Source organism: Emydura macquarii, unplaced genomic scaffold, assembly GCF_026122565.2.
Source record: "Emydura macquarii macquarii isolate MOO-44397 ecotype Brisbane River unplaced genomic scaffold, CSIRO-AGI_Emac_v2 contig_2676, whole genome shotgun sequence".
NCBI classification, from domain to species: Eukaryota; Metazoa; Chordata; order Testudines; family Chelidae; genus Emydura; species Emydura macquarii.
Window position 1 is genome coordinate 3,312,293 of NW_027132813.1, and position 21,513 is coordinate 3,333,805.

The 21,513-nt window shown below is 43.0% G+C and overlaps 1 protein-coding gene across 1 annotated transcript; it reads right to left on the reverse strand.

Moving 5' to 3' along the window:
* Positions 1–549: 549 nt before the first annotated feature.
* Positions 550–9,041, reverse strand: SAYSD1 (SAYSVFN motif domain containing 1). Its single transcript, XM_067564767.1, has 2 exons — positions 8,863–9,041; positions 550–8,495 (listed from the first exon to the last, which is right to left on the reverse strand). Exons 1-2 carry the CDS (start codon positions 9,025–9,027, stop codon positions 8,163–8,165), a joined length of 498 nt encoding a protein of 165 aa, XP_067420868.1. The 5' UTR covers positions 9,028–9,041; the 3' UTR covers positions 550–8,162.
* Between the last annotated feature and the right edge of the window lie 12,472 nt (positions 9,042–21,513).

Here is a 21,513-nt window from a genome sequence, read left to right on the forward strand (position 1 = left end):
ATAGGTATGCACCTAATTTAAGAATCCCATCAGTATTATGCATGAGCTAGGGTGTGAAGCAGCTCCGCTATGTTGGGACTTAGGTGGTTTTGTGTATGCCCACTGGTAGAAACGTAGGTGTCATGGGACGTTAGGCACTTGCAAGTTTAGAAAGCAGCTGAACAGGAGGTTTGTGAATGTCAGTGGCACCTGAAGTGGCAGTTGGACACCTATGTCCTCTGTGACTCTACCTTTAGACTCTGCTTTTGTTCTCTCAGCTTGTCTGCAAAACAGAGTCTGTTGAGCTCAGGACGTGCTAGAAGGCTCATATATCTGCTCACTTTTTCCTAAGGTGGGAGTAGTAATAAAAGTGGACATCTCTAGTGCGATGGAGATTTTACTAAGTCCTTCATGGAGTTCATAAGTGAACATGGATTAAATTGTTATGATTTAACTGTATTTATTTCATACAAATAGCTGCAAGATAGCTGATAAGCACATTTGATATGTCCCAATAAATCAGTGATTTAAGTCCTCTGCACGCATGCCGTGAAAAAAATAAAATATAGCAAATTTCAAAGAAAATTTTATTTAGGTTGAGCTGTAACTGCTACAGTCTCCCTTTACACAGTGGCTGTTACTTCCTGAGAATAATAAAATGTGCATTATGTTAAAACATTTAAAAAATCTATGTACTTTATTAATATACATTTGTTTACATGCATATGGGAAATTCTCATCCAGAGAGAAGAGAATGGACCTGATTTTCAACATGACAAAAAGTTAATACAGCGATGCCACAAGTTTCCATGTTAGAACCTGGGTTTTTTTTAATATATTTACTAATGAGCTGAAAAAGCGAGGTGGCAGTGAGGTAACAATGTTGCAGTAGTGGAATTGTTTGGATTAGTCAAGATAAAGGAATTGCAATATAAGCTCAGACCAGTGGTCCAGTATGAGCCAATACCAGATGCTCCAAAGAAAAGTGCAAGAAACCTCATAGTGCACAATTAAAGAATAACATCTCCAAAGGGTAAGTGTCTTCAGGTTAGATTCCCAAAGCTTACCTTTAGATGCCTAGAAAGCATAGGAAGGACACTGCAATTTTCAAAGCCGGAGTTAGGTGCCTAGGCTTGCTATACAATGAACAAAGTGAGATAAGCACCTCAGACTGCGAGTCACAAACAGCAGCTGAAGAGCAGCCTAAGCAAGCTAGCTAATGGGAGAGGCTGATGATAGGGGTTTGGCTTAAGTCTTGCCTCTCTCACTGAGATAGGCACCTAACTCCAGGCTGCAAGGAGAGACTTATTTCTGCTAGTGATGCACAGCCCAGCAACCTCTCTCCTGGAGTAAGGCAGCTGAGGCTTGCCTAAAGTGATTCTTGTGAGAATGAGCTAACTACTGACCTGTGGGACAGGCAGACTGGGATGGGGAGGTGGAAGGGGTGTATCTCTGGTTGAAGCTCTTCCACTGTGGATAAATAAGAGTGTCCTTGAGCGAGAGCAACACTGTATCCTGGTGATTAGGGCATCCACCAACCCAGGGTCTAGTCCCCCTGCTCCAAAGTCTCTTATTTATCCATAGTGAAACAGCTTCAACTGAAGGATCTGTCTCCCCTTTTTCCCCATCTATCCACCCCCACTATTGGAATATCTCATAGCTTAGTTGACTAGGCACTCTCCTGAGAAGTATGGGAGACCCCAGTCAAATCATTTCATCCTTTCAAGCAGATGGGGGAACTGAACCTGAGTCTCCCACACCCCAGGTTAGTGATCTAATTACTGGGCTAAAAGTTATAAGGGTGGCTGTGCCTCCTGCTCAGATTCTGAATGGGATCTGATCCACTAGGCAGCCTCTGGGGACACATACCGGATCAGGCCTGGTGTGTGACTTAGTTGGCCAAATGTCAATCTTCCTTTGTTTGTGAATTGTCCTGGTGCATAGGCAGGAAGCCAGGCGTCCGGCTATCTAGAAGAAAGCAGCAGTGTGCACACTCTGAGGCTGAACCAAAGGAACTTTTACTTTGAAAATGTAAGCACCAAATGAGAATATGCCCGGAGTTTGGCGGATCGCACTGGAGGCAAAACTGGGCTTTATGCACCTAAGTCTCAGATTTAGACACCTAAATACCTTTGTGACTCTAGCCCTTCCTAATGTTAAATCCTTTTTTAAAAAAAATCTTATGTAATATAATTGGTTATTCTAATTAAACCATAAAAGCTCTTGGCCTGAATGGTATCTTGTGAGCATAAGTTTCATAGAATAATTATGCACTACATGGAAAAGAAAAGAAAGCACTGTATCAGTTTTAAATTTGTTGCCTTTCCATTTCATTGATGGTGGTGGTCTTGCTTCTTTAAGGAAACATAAGCAGAAACACCCCATCTACCTTCTGTGTACCCATCATGCTCCCTTTTATTTTAGTCCTCTCAAAACTAAAGTCCTCCAATCTCTCCTCATATGGAAGTCTCTCCATGCCTTATTTTCACCACCCAACTTCGAAGCCCTGGGAGGCAATTCAGAGAGTCCTAACAAAGGCTCTAATTCAGCAAAGTGCATGCTTAAGTACTATGATGAACAGGAATGGATTGAAATGAAGGTCAAAGCAAATAGGCAGCATCACGCCAGGTGAAATTCACCATGGACAAATAAATTATTCCTTCCACTGGGCAATATCTTCTAACTATTCTCATGCATGACTGTGTTCTAAATTCAATGTTACATCTCAGGAGAAAGACCTGACTGTTGTTACGGACAATTTAGTGAAGACTTCAACATATTATGCAGCAGCCATATAAAAAAAAAGAGAGAGAGAATTGGGCTATTTAGAGAGTGGGATAGAAAATTATAGTAACAAATGTTATAATGTCATTGTCAAATTCAATAGTATACCTTGCCTAGAATAGCATGTTTATTTCTGGTCAGCCTTCTCAAAAGATACACAGCAGAACTGGAAAGGGTCCAGAGATGGGTGATGAAAGAGATTACAGGCAGGCAGATTTTTGTGTTTAATGCAAAAGGATGACAAACAGTTGGAAGAAATGTGCTTTTTGTTAGACTGAGAAACCTCCCTCTCAATTAAGGGTTGAGAAAGTTCCATAGCCACTTCTCTCCCTCTTACTGTTAAAGGGAGCACTCCAAAAAAACCACCAGGAATACCAGCGAACCAGAGAATCATGCCTGATGCTTCTGTGGTGAAATACAAGCAAGAACAAATAATTTTTGGAGAAACTTTCAAGTATCCTCTTATTTGTCATATAGTAGTTTAAAAAAAAAATACAAGCGCTCAGTCCTTCACCTCTTCTGCAGGAAAAAAAAATCAAATCACTTCTGAGGCATGAAGTTAGTTTTGTGAGAAGTTGCTGGTAAAACAAGTTACAATGAAAAAAATCCTCAGGCCAGCCTAGTTATCAGTGATCCAACCTTTCCAAATATTTAGGCTAATTTATAATCCTTTCTTTGGAAAAAAATAAACATTTTTCAACCAGCTCCTAGAAGAGTTTTTACACCATGTTTGAGCGGCATCTTCAATAAAATACTTTTGCTACTCTCAGTTGTATGAGTGCTGCCTATGCTTCATAATTTGTAGTATCTTTTTAACCTGCATTTATAAGCCACATGAATGTGTATTTTTGAGCCTTGCAACAACATGCTCACTCACGCTGGTTATAATTTGTTTCAAAGTGTTTGAAGGCCAGACTTTAAATGCACAGAGATTATGTAACTAAGGTTTTACTGAGTGAAAGCTTTGTCCATCCTTGCGGCTACAAAGAATATGTACTCTTTCATGAATGTTTAAAGGTTAATTTATATTTGAATGTGGTTTCTTTGCATGTAAAAAGACAGGCAGCTATAGAAGATGCATGTGTAGACTATATGAGCTCCCTGTACACCTTAAATGGATGTTTTATTTTTCCTTGGAATCTCATTCCCCTGGCCAATAAAGCTGTTACTAGTGTTGTTTGTTTCTTTCTTTTGGCTACATTTTATACAGTACTTGGTGGAATATTTTCAAGGAGAACTGACAAGTTATAGTTCTCTCAAAGAAAAAGAAAAGCCTTTATATAGTGGATATTGTCACTTACTGAGAATCTGTCCTCCACTGGTTTGCCTAAAAAACATGTTCTACTCCTGCAGTGTTAATAACTTTCTTGATCCCCCTCATCTCTGCATTTACTGTGTTAGAATACAAAGTGAACAGAAGGATGTGTGAATCAGAAAAGATGTTTGACTGAGGTAGCAGTAACACATATAGTAAGAAAGTCTCTTATCTTTGTCACGTAGACAAGGCCTAAGTTGACTTATATTAGGTCTACTGCCAGCCACCACATTAATTACAGTGGTGGCTGATGTCCACACTACCTTTCTTGGTCAACTGTGTGTGTCCTCACCAGGAGCACTTCCACCAACTTAAGTGGCGTAGTGTGGGGAGCTGACAGCCCAGTCTCTCAGCTCTGCAGGCAGCTCCCTGCTGGGAGTCTAACTGCCCCCACAGGCATGGGATCCAGCTACCCCCCCTACTCCTGTCCCAGGAGCCTAGGGTTTCTCCCCTCCCCACTCTCAGTGGGTCAGCTCTCCAAAGGAGTGGGGGGCAGCCAAATACCAGTGTTAGGAACACAGTGACACTGCGTTGCCCTAACTACATGGACATAAGCCCTATATCTTTCGTTGAGGTGGTTTTATTATGTTGGCATAGCAGCAGAGTTACATTGGTAGCAGCAGTGTGTACACCTACACTTTTGTCAATAAAAGCTGATTTTTATCAACAAACTCTGTAGTGTAGAGTAGCTGTTAGAAAGAATTACTAATATCTCATGCAAATCAAACCAGTCTTCTAATTATCATAGCACACAATCCAATGCTAGAAGCCTAAAAGCTAGCTGGAGATCAGCTTAAAGATCCTCAGTAGCTCAGGCATGATTGGTATCCTTACTAATAGTGTCCTTCCACTTTGATTAACTCAGTGAGAGCATCTCACTATCTTCTGCAAATGGAGAAATGCTTCAAGGATTCTTATTTCATTCCCAATTCCTGCTGCTAACTTTGGACTGCAAAGGATCATTCTACTACATCATTTTTTTTCCACAGAGGAAATAAATTATAATTACACTGAAAAACCAACTTTTGATTTTCTTTTCTATTGGTGTGGTTCCTCGTAGTGTTATACATTTGAGGCAAACATACTAACATCAGCCAGTATTGCAAAGCCATGGCACAGATTATCTGCCTTAGCCCCTCCATGGAGACTTATACTAGAGCAGTGGTTCTCAACCAGGGGTACACATACCCTTGGGGGTATGCAGAGGTCTTCCATGGGGTACATCAACTCATCTAGATAGTTGCCTAGTTTTACAACAAGCTACATAAAAAGCACTGCCAAAGTCAATACAAACAAATGTCATACAGACAACAACTTGTAGATACTGTACACTATTTATACTGTATACTATTTATATTGTAAGTACAATATTTATATTTCAATTGATTTATTTTATAATTATATGGTTAAAAATGAGAAAGTAAGCAATTTTTCAGTTAGTGTGCTGTGACACTTTTGTATTTTTATGCCTGATTTTGTAAGCAAGTAGTTTTTAAATGAGGTGAAACCTGGAGGTAAGCAAGATAAATCAGATGTCTGCAAGGGATACAGTAGTCTGGAAAGGTTGAGAGCCACTGTACTAGAAGAATCTCTCACAGCTCAAGGGATAGTAAAGTACAGCATCTGCCAGAGGCAAGAATCTCCACCAATTCAAGTTAAATGTCCCATGATGATAAAAGTTGTCTTTGTCCAGCCAGAAACCAAAATGATTTATTGAAATGGGAGATTATTATGAACTAGGACAAAATAGCACTATTGTAATTTTTCCTACATTAGGTCTACCCGCTCCCCCCGCAGTTGTGAATAACTCAGTCTAACAATACAGACCATATCGGTGCTCTTTAAGTAGGCAATCTTGGCAGAGCTTGAAGCTCTCTAATGGTTATTTTTCATCTCCTGAAGCCCAAAACACTTCACATTTTATTGTGAAACCATAAGTAACTCTTGGGCTGGATCCTAAAGCAGGATGAGTTATTTTATGATGATAAATCACATTCCCATAAGGACTAAGTAAGAAGATGGATAATCAAACCCTACACTACAGACTGTAAAGTAAATTTGCCTGGGTGCAGACTATCAGAGCAGCCCATTCCCCCTGCAGCATTATAAAAAAGGCTAGGTATCACTGGATGTGGCTGGGAGTTCACATGAAGTGTGTTGTGCTGGACTCAATACCTGTGTTCAAGTATGTATTCCTTAATCTGCACAATTAAGAAGCTAATATGTACAGCAAAATGTTATGGATATTACGTCAACTGACTTTCCCTCACCATCACCAGTTCTGTGCTTCATTTACAGCCATCATCCCTTTATAATTTTAGCATTATCAGCCTGGTGAAATGCAAATACAGCAGAACTTCAGAGTTACGAACACTTGCAGGGTGTTAACTCTGAACAAAACATTATGGTTGTTCTTTCACAAGTTTACAACTGACCATTGACTTAATACAGCTTTGAAACTTTACTATGCTGAAGAAAAATGCTGCTTTTAACTATCTTAATTTAAATGAAACAGGAATAGAAAGTTTCCTTACCTTATAATTTTTTTTTAAGCTTTCCCTTTATTTGTTTTAGTAGTTTACATTTAACACAGTACTGTACAGTTTTTTGGGGCTTTTTTGGTCTCTGCTGCCAGTTCCAAATGAGGTGTATGGCTGACTGGTCAGTTCATAACTCTGGTGTTTGTAACTCTGAGAGGTTCTATTGTACAATGATACAGGTGAGAAGAAACAGTAGTCAATCATACTATTAAAGACTTAGCTAGAGCTAAATAAAAGTTCTATCAGTTCTTACTGACAAGCAGGGCATTTTGAGATTCCACAGCAGCTAAATTTACTCCTGGCTGCATAACTGTGCTCCCAAATCTTAACTTTCATTTAAAAAACAGCATTGGTTTCTGACAAAGAGAACCTTCAAAACATGAATGGAATGGAATGCAATGCAGTAGTGTCTTCCTGAGGATGCAAAAAGCTTGACAGATGTGAATTACCCTATTCATTGAAATCAGGGCCCTGGGGATTCTGCAGGCCTGCAATTTAGAATTTTCCCCAATATATTACAACACACAGCATTTTTGCAGTGGAATTTGCTATGCTGCTGCAGCCAGGTTCCCAACATTTGGTCTGCCTCCACTGTACCTGCCTGCTAAAGCCTCGAGATCCAGCTTTCCCCACCACAGAGAATTAACTGGATTATAGCACATGTTCTCTACACTGTTCCATGCAGGAAAGCAACTGATGTCAGTCTGCTCTCACATTCCCTTATATACATTCGTGGGAGAGGATGTGGCAGGAAAAATGCCGGGGGAGGAGGAGGAGGAGAGGGAGTGTCAGGCCCCAGGCAGACCATAAAGAAAAAGCCTTTGCCCAAAATAAAAAATATCGGTGAAAATAATCATAACAAATTTTAATCTGTCTATATTTTCTGTTATGAGACACAGTTATATGTAGGTGGGAAGAAACAAGAATGAACAGGGACAGCAGAATAAAATAATTAACATTAATTAATAGAATAAATTAACATTTTGGGGAATTCGGTCCCAGAGAACATGGGGTCCTCATTACATGCCTCTCCAGAACACATTTCTTCAGTCTCCAAAAGACAGGCTAGGCTTCAATGCTTGTTTAGGCTGCTTAATAGTAAAATGACAATTTTTACACATTGTGTTCTCACTAATGGGCAAGAAGCATGAGAAAATAAAGGCCAGGTGTCAGGGACTGCCCTCTGAGGAGAGGCTTGAACTAGAAGCCTTAAGTGTGCAAAAGTGATGTACAAGGCAACATCAGTCCGCTGTAGGCAGCCTTCTTCAAACGGCAATGAGAATCGACATCACCTTACAGAAGTGGCCATTACTTCAAGGCAGGGCTCGTCAATTAAGGCGTTTCACCTGGAACCGAGATTGCTACTTTCTTATTTCGAGCCACCGCTATTCACTCCCTGGGAGCGCGATGAGCTCAGTCCGCGAGGAACGGTTGTTTCTGAAGAGACGGTGAGGCCGCACGTCAGAAGCGGGAGAAACACAGCCAAAGCGGCATGGAAAGTGCCGGGAGGCGGAAGGTGCGCGCAGGTGGCCAGGCGCCCACCCCTACCTCTCGGCCGCGGGCGCGTAGCGTAACTCCCGCTCCAGCTGCTCCGCGGTGAGCGTCCCCTGGAGGGCCTGGCAGCCCGGGTTGAAGACGGAGTAGGCGCTCATCTCCCCCGGCCGCCTCCGGCCGGGCCCGCGCGTGCCGGCGTACAGCCAGTAGAAGAGCGACAGGACGAAGCAGGGCAGCCCGAACTGCAGCTCCGCGGCCAGCCCCAGCAGCACCAGCCAGAGCAGGAACTTCAGCAAGGCCACGTGGGTCAGGAGAGCGCGGGCGCCCCACGGGGCGGCGGCGGCAGCGGCGTCCGGGGGGGGTCCCGGCCTGCGAGGACCTTCCTGTGGGGGAGAAGAGCAACCAGGCTGTGCGGGGGGAGGGGCACTGCGGCCCGCTGCCTGTGACCGGCTGCGCTCGCCCCGCCCCCACGGACCCACACAGCGCTCGCCCCAGCGGCCCGACTGGCGAGGCGGCGGCGCGCACGGGCCCGCTCAGCCAGAGCCGGGGGGGGGGCAGCGTCCGAGGTGTCCCGCTGCGGGGCCCCACCCCGGGGCAGGGCGGGCGGCCCGAGCCAGCGGCGGGCACGTGCTACCGCCAGCAGCGCTGCCCCGGCTCGGGGGGGGCCTCTGGCGCCAACCCCGGCCGGGCTTCCGAGCCCGCCTCTCCCGCGCGCGGCTGGGGCGGGCCCCCGCTTCGCCCCCATCTCACCTGGGCGGGGCGGTCCCGCTCCCGGACCCGCGGGCTGGCCTGGGGGCCTGCCTCCGCTTCTAGGTCTAGGTCCAGCTCCGCAGCCGGAGCCGCGGCCGTTCCCGCTGGTGCTGCGCGCTGGGCCGCGGTGCGCGCGGCTCGGAACCGCGCCAGCCTCCGCTCCATGAAGACCAACGGTCCCTTTTGCGCGCGCCCACAGCTGCGCGCTCAGAGAGCTCGCGCCGCGCGTAGGACGGACCAGCTACGTCGCTCGGCGCGACACGCTCGGAAGGGAGGAGCCCTCTGCAGCCCCGCCCCCCGCCAGCTATAGGGGCGGAGCTATGGGAGGGGGCGTGGAATTCGGGTTCCTTTCACTGCCACGCCCCGGTAGCGGCTGGAGATCGGTCTCTAGTCCCGGGGAGCGAGGCCACCCAGGCTTCTGGCACGTAGGTCAGCAGGGGTTTCTCTCTGTCCTCCTGGGGCTCACAGAATCTTGTCCACCTCCCCAGCTGGATAGAGCCCCTACCTGACCCTGGCCCTGTGCAGTGCTCATGCCCTCCCCACAATTTTGGAACCCCTAAGCTTATGCTCCTGGCATGTGCACAAAGAAGCTTGTTAGAACTGGATTTTTTTGACCCATGTAAATAAGTAACTTAGCTAAAATTTTGCATGGATGTGATTACAAGTTTTATATCAAACTTTACAATGTGTGTGTGTGTGTGTAAGTGCCTTTTCCCCTTGAAAAAAAAACCACCAAAGGAAGCAGCTCATTACAGAGCCCAAGACTAACCCTGGCAAGTCCTGGGCACTCACGCTCTGGCAGTGAGGCAAAGAGTTTAGCCAGATGCACACAGCAAACCCTGATGATCAGGGGTGCAGAAGCCACCTCGTACAGTTAACTGTGTGGGGCTCAGTACCAGGCAGGTCTCTGAAGAAGGGATGGGCCCCATCTCTGCTCACAGCCAACATGCCATGCACCTCCTCTAGGGAAGGTCCCTCATCTGTTCCACCTGGTGCCTGGGAGCACTTGGGCCACACCATGGTGTTGCTGACCTAAAGGGAGGGAGAAGCACTTATGCCCTGGACACTTATGTGATATGATCTTTCTGAGACAGGCACATACCACTAAAACAGTATCAGCACACCACAGGAGCCGCAACTCATTTCTTCAATAATAAAGCCTTAATCAGAGCTTTTGTTCAATAGAAGCCAACTCTTTATGGAAATTCTGCTTCAAAAGCGCTTTCATCCCCACAAAGTATCAATTATGTCTAATTTTGTGCATTCCATGCTATTCTGAAATATTGATGATCAAATTCTATTAATTCTTTTGAGTATAGGTGACTTTCTCTCAGTAATTGATATGAACTTTCTCTTTTATGACATCAACATCCACTCATGCTGACTAGCTAAGTGCCATTAATTCAGACAAAGGCAACTGATTATTAATATAATGATCTTGACTATTAATTCTAGAGTGCTGAGGGAGAATAGTCTGCATTAGCATTAGTTGTTGAGGGTTATGAGAACGTGTATTAAATAGAATGGAGGGGGTGGATTGAGCTTGTCTAATTCCTTGCAGTGGTTTTTGCATAGGTTATTTAGAGCTGATTAGTAAATGGAGAGAAGAAACACTTGTTTTGTAAAACTTGTAATTTAGATTAAATGTTTCCTCTTAAAATTCCAGCATTGGGGGATTTAACTTTTAAAGACAGTGATTTTTGGTTCCTTTTTTATTAGATTAGAAGATCGGAGACTGCTTTTCAAAATTTCAGGTGGCTGGGATTGTGTGCATATAAAAAAAAAGGTATTTGTGTACGCAATATATGAGCACTTAACAGTATTTGTGTATAAAGAAATAATGTATGTTTTTCAACATTAGGGACATAGCTTAGATGAAATCATCAATAAGTCTGCAATCTGAAAAGTTAGCTAACTTTTCATGAGAATCCACCTTTAAGAGGAAAAACATGTTGACAAATACACTATAACTGACAGTACTGCTAGTAAGGGTTTGAGATGATATTCTAGTAAATTGCTTTAACAGGAAAAGAAGATGAAATATTCAATTACTTTCAAATGATATTCTATAAACATTTTTGTTCTCCTCATAGCTTTGATGTGATTCAAAGTGCTATAAACTTTTAAGGGTTTAGAATATTGCTTTTCCTCCTTTTTGAAGAAAGTATATCTAGTGGGAGAAAAATATACTTTGCTTTCCTGCCTCACAAGGATGTGGTAATAAATAGTTAAACATAAAAAAGTGTTCTATAATTATTAAACAAAGTTTTTAAAAGAATAGTCTGTTTAAACACAACATAACAATGTAGATAGGTAGAAGAAAAGAGGCTGATTGGCTCACTCCAAGGTGGAAAAGCTGTAGAGGATCAGGTGGCAAAGGTCATTCCAGTTTTACAGATGGGGAAAACAAGATGGTAGAGAGGTTCCAAAACCACAAAGAGAGCGAGTATCAGAAGAGGCATTAGAATTCTGGAGATGCTGGTTCCAAATCCTATGTTTAGACCATTATATCATCTCTCTTCCATGGCCTTCTCTGACTCTGAAGACACTTAAATGCTATACAAATGCAAATTATTCACATGAAAAATTACTGTATGTTGAAAACAAACAAAAGGACAAAGCAGCAATGTAGGTTTTATCAAACAAACAATTTTCAGAAGTCTTTTGTTAAAAGGACACCAACTTGCATCTAGCTGATTTTTTTAAATGAGTATTTAATGTACTACATCTGCCCCTGAGTCCTCCTGCCAATTTTTTTTTGTTTGTTTTACCACCAATTTTTACAATTAGTCTATTTTTTTTTTATTCAATTTCACAAACATACACTGATGTGCCACTCTTGTATTCTCCTACAACTAGATCCATGCATATAAGGACCACCATGCAAATCTTCTTGGTAAAATGATAGTTTTTGGAGGAGTGGAACCTCCAAAGGGATCTGTGACAATACTCTTTTCATCCTCTCAGATCACTTGTGTCTCTGATATGGCAAGACATCATATCACACTCAACATAGTCACCAACAAGCAGAGAAGCTGAAGATGACCGCCTCAATCGCTTGCTGATGAATGTAATGTTGGCAGTGAACAAAACCAGAACCATTCATGATCTGACTTTGGATGAAACACCATACATTGCCTGCCTCATTGAGATCTGGTTTGATGTCATTGTCAAGCTATCTAGACCAAGTGGCGTAGCTAGAGGTGGGCCTTTGAAAAGCACTTTGAAAGCAGGCCCACCCAATCAGATTTTAAGCAATTCATCCCACATTTTTATCAGCCTCTGTTTCGCTTGTGACACAAGGCTTGTGCTCACCTGTGTCAACCCAGAGGCCCTGCCAAAAATGAATTCTGGCTACACCTGAGAGCCAACGTTAGAGCAGACTGTCAAGGAACAGAACACAAACCTCAAACAGGTTGCATGTTCTTTAATTAGATTTCATCAATCACGTAACAAGTAGGAACTCATCAAGCAGTACAACAGCCTTAACATGGGGTCACAGACCACTTGGTTACTCTGGTCTATCTTGCCACCCAGACAAGCTTGCCTTTGTGATAGATGGTTCCTTACACCAAAAAAATCACATCAATATTCAGATTACTCCCAGTCCAAAAGGACCAGTCAGTCACTTACCCCAATGCTACCTTAGATCTCAAAACAAAGATGTTTGTAGCCAATCCTATAATAAATTTATTAAAGGTTAATAAACCTAAAGAAAAAAGAATAAGAATAATTTAAAAGATCAAAATAGTAAACATACACAAATGAGATATAGTGTTAGGTTCCAAAAGATGATAGTAGCTGCTATAATATACAAGCTCTGTGTGTCCTTTAGGGATAACCCAAGCTGAACTGGGAACCTCTTGCTTTGTTTGACATCTTTACCCCTCACAGTTAAAGCACCACAGGGATAACAATTTCACCTTAACATGATTTTTCCCCCTTTCCTTAGCATTCAAGCTGTGATGGAATGAGGAGTTGCGCACATACCTTCTTCAGGAGCGTGGGGGAAGCAATCTGCAATGTCTTTTGTCCACTAATGTTCCACAATGGCTCCTCTGGTGGCTATAGGCCTTCTTTTGTTGGGAAGGAGATAACACCTGTTGTGGTAAAATAGTATTTCACACTGGGTAATACTTCTCCCTAGACTGGGGGGGCTTACAGTCTTAGGCCAGGTATACACTATAAACTTATATCAATGTCACTACATTGCTCAGGGGTCATGAAAAATCCTATTAGGTTGACTTACAGCACTGGTTCATGCCCATACCGCCCTTCTGTCAGTTGTGTGTGTCCTCACCAGGAGCGCTTCCACCAACATCAGAGAAGCAGTGAGAGCCTGGGCTCTCCGCTTCACGCACAGCTCCCCTTCAGGAGCTGGGCTGCCCCCATGGCTCCCTGCCGGGAGCCCAGCTCCTTCTGGGCTCTCGTCTCCTTGCTACCTGCCAGGAGCCTCGGTGCTGCCACAAGGCTCCAGGCTCTGTGGTCAGAGTTGGGCTGTTGTTCAGGCTCCCGGTCCCCATTCACAGCTGGGAGCCCAGGTACTGCCCCGAGGCTCCTGGCTCCCACTGCCCTGAGGTTCCTTGCTCTCCATTGGGAGCATGGTACTCCCTTTCTGCCCCCTCCCTCCCGGGCTCTCGATTTGGCTGCTATGCTCCCGGTGCAGAGCTGAGAGCCAGTGCAGGGGAGCCAAGAGTCGGGTGGGAGGAAGCTGAGAGTCTTGGGGCAGAACCTGGTCTCCAGCAGGGAGCCTCAGTGCAGCTGAGCTCCCAATGGGGAAAGAGGAGCTGGGAATCCTGGCAACAGCCTCGCTGGGAGAGGTGAGCGGGTGGGTGTAGCCCAGCTCCAAGCAGGGAGCAGGCCCCTCATGGCAGCTGGGCTCCTGGCAGGGAGGCTGAGGACATCTGGGCTCCAGCTGGAGCCCCTGACCCCTCCGACTTTCATGTCAATTTCACAGGTCTAGCATGGAACTGTGAAATTGTCAAGAATGACAGCCAAGAGCTGATGTAAGTAACCCACAGTGTCCACATGGACACTACATCGCCGTAACTACACCAACATACACCTCTCATGGAGGTGGAGTTATGTCGGTATAGTAGGGCACTTACATCAGTGGGAGTAAGGCTGTAGTGTGTACATGCACATAAATAGGTTGACATAAGCTGTCTAATGTCAACCTAATGCTGTAGTGTACACCAAACCTAACTCTTTCAAATTAATTTCACTACATTTTATGACTTGACTTTTCAGGATTCCTAATAGCAAGAAGACACGAAGAGATTGGGTTGTAGATTCAGTTACAATATATAATGAAGTGTTAAACCAAACTAAAGAAGAAATGGCAGCTCCCTTTGTTGTCATCTGATATCTGAAAATCACCAGGACCAGATGGTATCCACCCAAGCGTTCTGAAGGAACTCAAATGTGAAATTGCAGAACTACTAGCTATAGTATGTAGCCTATCATTTAAATCAGCTTCTGTACCAGATGACTGGAGGACAGCTAATGTGATGCCAATTTTTCAAAAAGGCTCCAGAGGAGATCCAGGCATTTACGGGCCAGTAAGCCTAACTGCAGTACCAGGCAAATTGGTTGAAACTATAGTAAAGAATAGAATGATCAGACACATAGATGAACACGATCTGTTGGGGAAGAGTCAACATGGTTTTTGTAAAGGGAAATCATGCCTCACCAATCTACTAGAATTCTTTGAGCGGGGTCAACAAGCATGTGGACAAAGGTGATACAGTGGATATAGTGTACTTATATTTTTCAGAAAGCCTTTGACAAGGTCCCTCAACAAAGGCTCTTAAGCTAAGTAAGCTGTCATGGGATAAGAGTCCTGGGTCAGTAACTGGTTAAAAGATGGGAAACAAAAGCTAGGAACAAACGGTCAGTTTTTAAATTGGAGAGAGGTAAATAGTGGTGTCCCCCAGGGATCAATAGTGGGACCAGTACTGTTCAACATATTCATAAGTGATCTGGAAAAAGGGGTAAACAGTGAGGTGGCAAAATGTGCAGATGATACAAAACTACTCAAGATAGCTAAGTCCAAAGCAGACTGCAAAGAGTTACAAAGGGATCTCACAAAACTGGGTGACTAGGCAACAAAATGGCAGATGAAATTCAATGTTGATAAATGCAAAATAATGCACATTAGAAAACATAATCCCAACTATACATATAAAATGATGGGGTCTAAATTAGCTGTTACCACACAAGAACAAGATCTTGGAGTCATCGTGGATAATTCTCTGAAAACATCTGTTCAGTGTGCAGTGCCAATCAAAAAAGCTAACACAATATTGGGAATCATTAGGAAAGGGATAGATAAGACAGAAAATATCTTATTGCCTCTTTATAAATCCATGGTATGCCCACATCTTGAATACTGCATGCAGATCTGGTTGCCCCATCTCAAAAGATACATTGGAACTGGAAAAGGTACAGAAAAGGGCAATTAAAATGATGAGTGGTATGGAACTGCTTCCATATGAGGAGAAATTAATAAGACTTGGACTTTTCAGCTTGGAAAACAGACGACTAAGGGGGGATATGATAGAGGTCTATACAATCATGACTGATGTGGAGAAAATAAATAGGAAGTGTTATTTACTCCTCATAATACAAGAATGAGGGGTCATCAAATGCAATTAATAGGCAGCAGGTTTAAAACGAACAGAAGGAAGTATTTCTTCACACAGTACACAGTCAACCTGTGGAATTCCTTGCCAAAGGATGTTGTGAAGGCCAAGACTATAACGGGGTTAAAAAAAGAACTAGATAAGTTCATGGAGGATAGATCGATCAATGACTATTAGCCAAGATGGGCAGGAATTGCTACTTGCCAGAAGCTGAAAATGGTCGATGGGATGGCTCACTTGATTATTACCTATTCTGTTTATTCCTTCTGAAGCACTGGGATTGGCCACTGTCGAAAGATAGGATACTGAGGATAGATGACCATTGGTCTGACTGTTCTTATGTATGTTCTTATGAAAAGATTATTTAAAAAACAAAACAAAACAAACAAACAAAAACCTTTCTATATACAAATTCCTTAATTTTAAAACTGCTGGAGAAACAGTTGACAAATGTTTTCTTCACGTACATGGAATACTTCAGAATGATTTTTATAAAATACCCTCTGATTGGTGAACTCAAGCACTAAAGAGCTTCAACCTTTACTCATTTCATTTGTATTACACTTTGTAGATTGTACATATTATTTAGTTTTAGACTATACCTCCCTTTTTTCTGTCTCAGATGCATCTAACTGTGGCCTTGATCTTCTGAGGAGATCGTTGTGGGCAGACTTCAGTGTGACACGGTGGAGGCATAGAAGTCTGCCTGCATGGACCAAATTGCATAATTGGGGCCTAAACTAGCATATACTAGCCTTGAGTGTCTTAAAATCAATCATTTAACAGAATTTCTTAGGCATAATCTACTTTTTCTCTATATATACAGGAAAGGGCATATATCTGTGGACTGTATTTGGATGGAGAAGGTTGGGATACAATAGTAAACTCACTGAATCTGCAGCAAAGAATCTTTTCACGACATGCTTCCTGTGATGCACATAGTTGCTGTTAGCACAACTGATCCCAAGGATCCCAAACTATTCGTCCTATTTGCAAAAAACTAAAAGGACAGATCTGACCTATGTCTCTGTTATCTACTTAAGGGAAATTTTGCCTCCAAATTAAGAGATTCCAAAGTAGTAGTAATTTGGAATGACAGCACATAAATCATGTTCTTCAAGAACATTATCTGGCACATTTAACAAAAAATTTACAGTGAAATAAAGCAATATGCAAATTAAAACAAACAGCAAGGGCAAGATTCTCAGCTGGTATGAATTGGTGCAACTCCATGGACATTAGTGGAGCTACACCAATTTGCACCCGCTGAGAATCTGGCCCTGACACCTTCTTATTCAGAATTTACATTTTAAGCCAAAACAAGACTCTGAATTAAATCTGCAGTTGATTCTTGACTTTGAAGGAAACTTGCAGATTGAAGAAAATAAACAGTTTCTACTATCTACAGCCATGTTTACTGTAGGTTATTACCTATTTGATATAAATTCAGAAGAACCTGTCCCATGGTCCTCCGCAGAAGTACTGAACTGAACAGGTGTAAAATACTACACTGTTATGAAAGCTTGCAAGTGCTCCCCATGTTTTGGTCAGTGGAACATATAAGAGTGAGCACTATATATGCAGTTCTTTCTTTTGACCTTATGTGTAGGAAAAGGCCTGGAAGAATCAGAGCAGAATGCACTGTTATGTCAATGCTTCTTCAGACAGAGGACAGAAAACTGGCCTGCTAATATCTGAAAACTATAAATAGGAATACGCTATCTACTACCAGTGAAATACATAGAGTTTAAGAGAGACGTAACTGGGGAAAATGTTAAATATTTTTCTAACAAGTAGGGATTGTCTCTCCTGAAGAGGGATGGCTGGCATTTATGTTAGAGGTGTCCAGAGGGTGATGATGGCGGCAAATGGAGCCTGAGAAGAGAAGGCTGGTGGAGGAAATCCATTGAATTAAATGAGCTGGGTGTGATTAAAGAGCTTCTCTGAGAGTCTGTTTAAAACTCAAAACTTTGTACAGAGGCAGTTTATGTTAGTCGGAAACCTGCAACAACGCCAAGTATGTGTGTGTCAGAGGAAATTCCTTCACCTCATTTTAGAATATAAAACAAATAGGTATTTCTAGTCAACCTCGCAGCTCAGCCTCTCTTTCTAACATGACCTCATGGGTATCCAGCTGTCAGCTGAAACTTAATGTAACCAAAACTCAGCTCCTCAGCTATCCCTGTTTTCTAACCACAGTTGACCAGCACTGCCATCCTACTAATCACTCAGGCCCATAATCTGAGCTTCACCTTTCACTCAGTCTTCTCTTTTGATCCACGCTTTCAGGCTGTGCAACATTTCCAAGTTCCAACCTTTCCTCTCTGCTCACACTGCAAACACTGTCTTACAGATCCTGATTATCTCACATCTTCACTACTGCAATCGTCACCCTCCTGGCCTGTCTCTTTAATTAAGTTAACCCCCACCCCCTTCAATCCTTCCCCTGGTTCCCCGGCTCCAATGCACTGGACACAGTTTTTGTCCTTACCATCAAGGCCATTCACAATCAAGCCCTGTCCTACCTATTTATCCTTACTGCAATATCACCCTCTGTCTTCACTTTGCCAACAACGTTAGTCTTTACCACCTGTTAGACCACTTCTTCCACAAGCACTTTTGCACGTTCTCCCATGTTGCCTGATAGGCAAAGGAAAATTCCCCATCTGAGCCTCCAAATCCTTCTTTAGAACTCACCACTGCTGTGATGCCTACAGACCATTGGCAGCTGATAATTGATAGGGCAAGTTGTGATTACTGTTATTACTGGTACTGATTGACTTATTACAACTACATACATCTAGTCTGTGCTAAAGACGTCCCCTCTGCTTGTGTGTTTCACTCGTCTTTTAGGTGGTAAGTTCTTTGGGACAAAGACTGTCTTTTACTATCTGTACAGTGTCTAGCACAGTGAGACTCTGACTCAGTTGAAGCCTGTAGATGCTACGGATTAGTTATTGGCCCTGGCTGCCCTACTGTTTGAATTTATTATGCTGCTGTGTTATGCATAATCAGTCGGGATCTGAGACACCCCATAATGAATGGCACAGTACTGTGCTAAATAGAAATAGGCAAAAATTGACAGGGGGCAGCATATGGGGCAATTCTAGTGCAGATAGGCCCACAAGAAAATTGCAACATGAAACACTGACAGCAGTGCTTCCTAGCTCTTTATCTGAAGGGAGAAAAGATCCTCACCAATCTCCATGAGCCCTAGGCCATGAACTAGGGCTGCCCAGACTACCTTAGAGGCTTGTTTTCTCTATTTTCTTTGAGATCTATGCCTCCACAGTATGGCAGTAGTAAAAAGTACAGGATCAGGGCCCATCTGAACCTCTTTCCGGACAAGTCAGCAGCACCTGTGTAAAGTCTTATACAGAAAACCTCTGTAGATAGTAGAACTAGATGGCCCGAAAACAAACCATCTATATACAACAAAATACATTTATATCTCACAGCAGCTACAATATATTTGTCCACAAGGTGGCAGTGGTGGCATATTATTGGCAAGAAAAATTTGGTTAAGAGCATCCTATGGAATTTCAGAGCCTGTCTTCACTAAATTGAAATTGAGGCATCTAGGAAAATGTCCTTTTACAAATTTTCAGAGGAAAGAACAATGAAGTGTTTCTAGAATGTAAAAGTGATTGTTTAGGTCTGGATTTCATCTTTTTTCATTTGTGGACCCCTAAAAAATTTTGAATGGAGGTGCACACCTCTATGGAAATCTTAGACATAGTCTCTGCCCCCTCCAGGGTCCATGGACCGCAGGTTGAACACCACTGTTCTATAGTAACGACAACCTTTTGTGGACTTCTTAGACATAGTCTGCGGACCGCACGTTGAAAGCCACTGGCTTAGGTCTACCAGGGGCAAATGCTCCTTTTGCTGGGAAAAACTTATACAAGGACAAATTACAGCAAACATTTTGCATCTTAAGAGCCTCTGAATTTCTGCCAAGAAGGGGACTCTTTCCTTGGGAAAGAAGAGGTTCATGGGCCATAGCATGGGCAATGATAGTGTCTTTTGTAACTAGAGATGTCTTAAAATCCATAAGGAAGCCCCTTCACATGGCTCCTTTAGCCTCTTCCAGTCCTGTTCCCTAGGTGCACTGTTAGTTGTACAGAAAGGGGCCATTCCTGAAATAGGCCACAGTGTTTTGCAGGGCCTCACAAAGGGTAAGGTGAGCCCTATGAGGCATTTTGGAAAAGGCTAAAGAAAAGAGCAGGACTGAGCCAGTTCACGTTGCTCTGGATGCCCCACCCATTTCTGCAGAATCTTAGATTTCGTTTTTAAATAGTTTCAAGTCCTCATGGTTGTGAAGATCTTGCTTTGAATTGGACTCGTGACCAGGCTGCATCAAACAAAAGCAAACAGAAACAAAAGCTCTGAAGAGTTCTCAACTCAGCAAAACAGCCATGATTCAACTGTGTAGCACTGACAGGCAGTCCAAGGGGATTCAGAGGAGTCTGGTGGCATGGGAAGGGCAGTGCAAAAGAATGGCTAGTTGATCCACCGCTATGTGGGTGCACAAATCTGATCCATATATTTAACCCTCCCCTCCATTTCCAGTATTACAAAAGGGCATAGTAAAGTCCCAGCTACCATTAAAGCTCAGTAGAGGGGGTAGTGGAATAGCTATACAGCTGCTTTGTGCCAAGCTGCTAGGTTACAAATACATTGGTGTAATTCACACCCACAGTTCAACCCTTTAGTGGATAAATTACACCATGTTGGACTTTTTTAGATAATCTTACCAACTTGCAATTTACACCCAATGCAGCCCACCTCTGAATTTGGCCTTTGGTGAAAAGTGGGGGTGGAGGAGGGAAGGAATTGTTAAGAACAACACGATATGGTTGACTCAAGAGCAAAAGATTCAGAAACTGTACTAAGGCACCAGGTATGGCAATCCAAATGAGACCTTCTGCCCCAGAGGCTGCTCGGAAGTTCGGCTTACAGGCAAGGCAGAAATCACGTTCATTTTTGCTGACCGTAGCAACATCTCAGGGGTAGTATTTTCATAAGGATAAACTGTTCTTGAACAATTTCTCCAGTGTATTAACCACAAACAGGCCTCTCGAACATCAGGCATTCCAGGCTTTCTTTAACTATTTACTTTTTGAACAAACCCATTTCATCTGGCCAATGCAAGAAAAATCCCTGGTTCTTTATGATCCTTCTGCAAACATGTACATTTTGTTGCATGTGCCTTTCCCCAGATAAATAATGTAAAGAAGACAGACTTCAATCACCAATCTCTGTAGCCGTCCTACTTCCCTGCTATACGATCTGTAGTCATTTATCACTGCTCTCTCACTTCAGTTACTAACCCATCTCTTTCTCTATTTTAAGATTTCACAATCAAAAGCATCATGTAATTAACCTCAAGTACATTTATATGGTGCTATGTCAAAAGACTTCTGGAGTCCAATAAAATTGAGTCTTCTCTGGTCACCTCTGCAAAACTAGTGTCATTTGTTACATACAAGTTCTCACTCAGAAGACGAGCAATAGGATACAGGGCCTTTAACCTCTAGGGTGCTGCTTTGAATCTGGCCTTCAATTGCTACAACCTGATGGCTGTTTGACAACCTAGCCACTAGCCCAACAGGAACTAACATGTCCCCTTGTTAGCAATCTCAGCACAGAGACCAATGAATCAATAAATAACTGGAGACTGAAGATAGACAAATTCAGACTGGAAATAAAGCACACAATTTTTAACAATGAGAGTAAACTGTTTGGAACATCTTACCTGTGGACGCAGTGGATCCTTTCTCACTTGAATTCTTTAAATCAAAATTTGATGTCTTTCTAAAGTCATGCTCTAGTTCAACCAGATGGAAAGGTTGCTTATGTTACAGTAATTTGAGGTCAAGATGTTTTGTCCCTCTGGATGCTCCACTGTAGGATGTGCATGCTCCCATGTGCTCTTGACTAGAGACTACAAAGTAGTATTCTCAGGCCTGTGCAGAACGCATATGAATGAGAGCATATAGGGAGG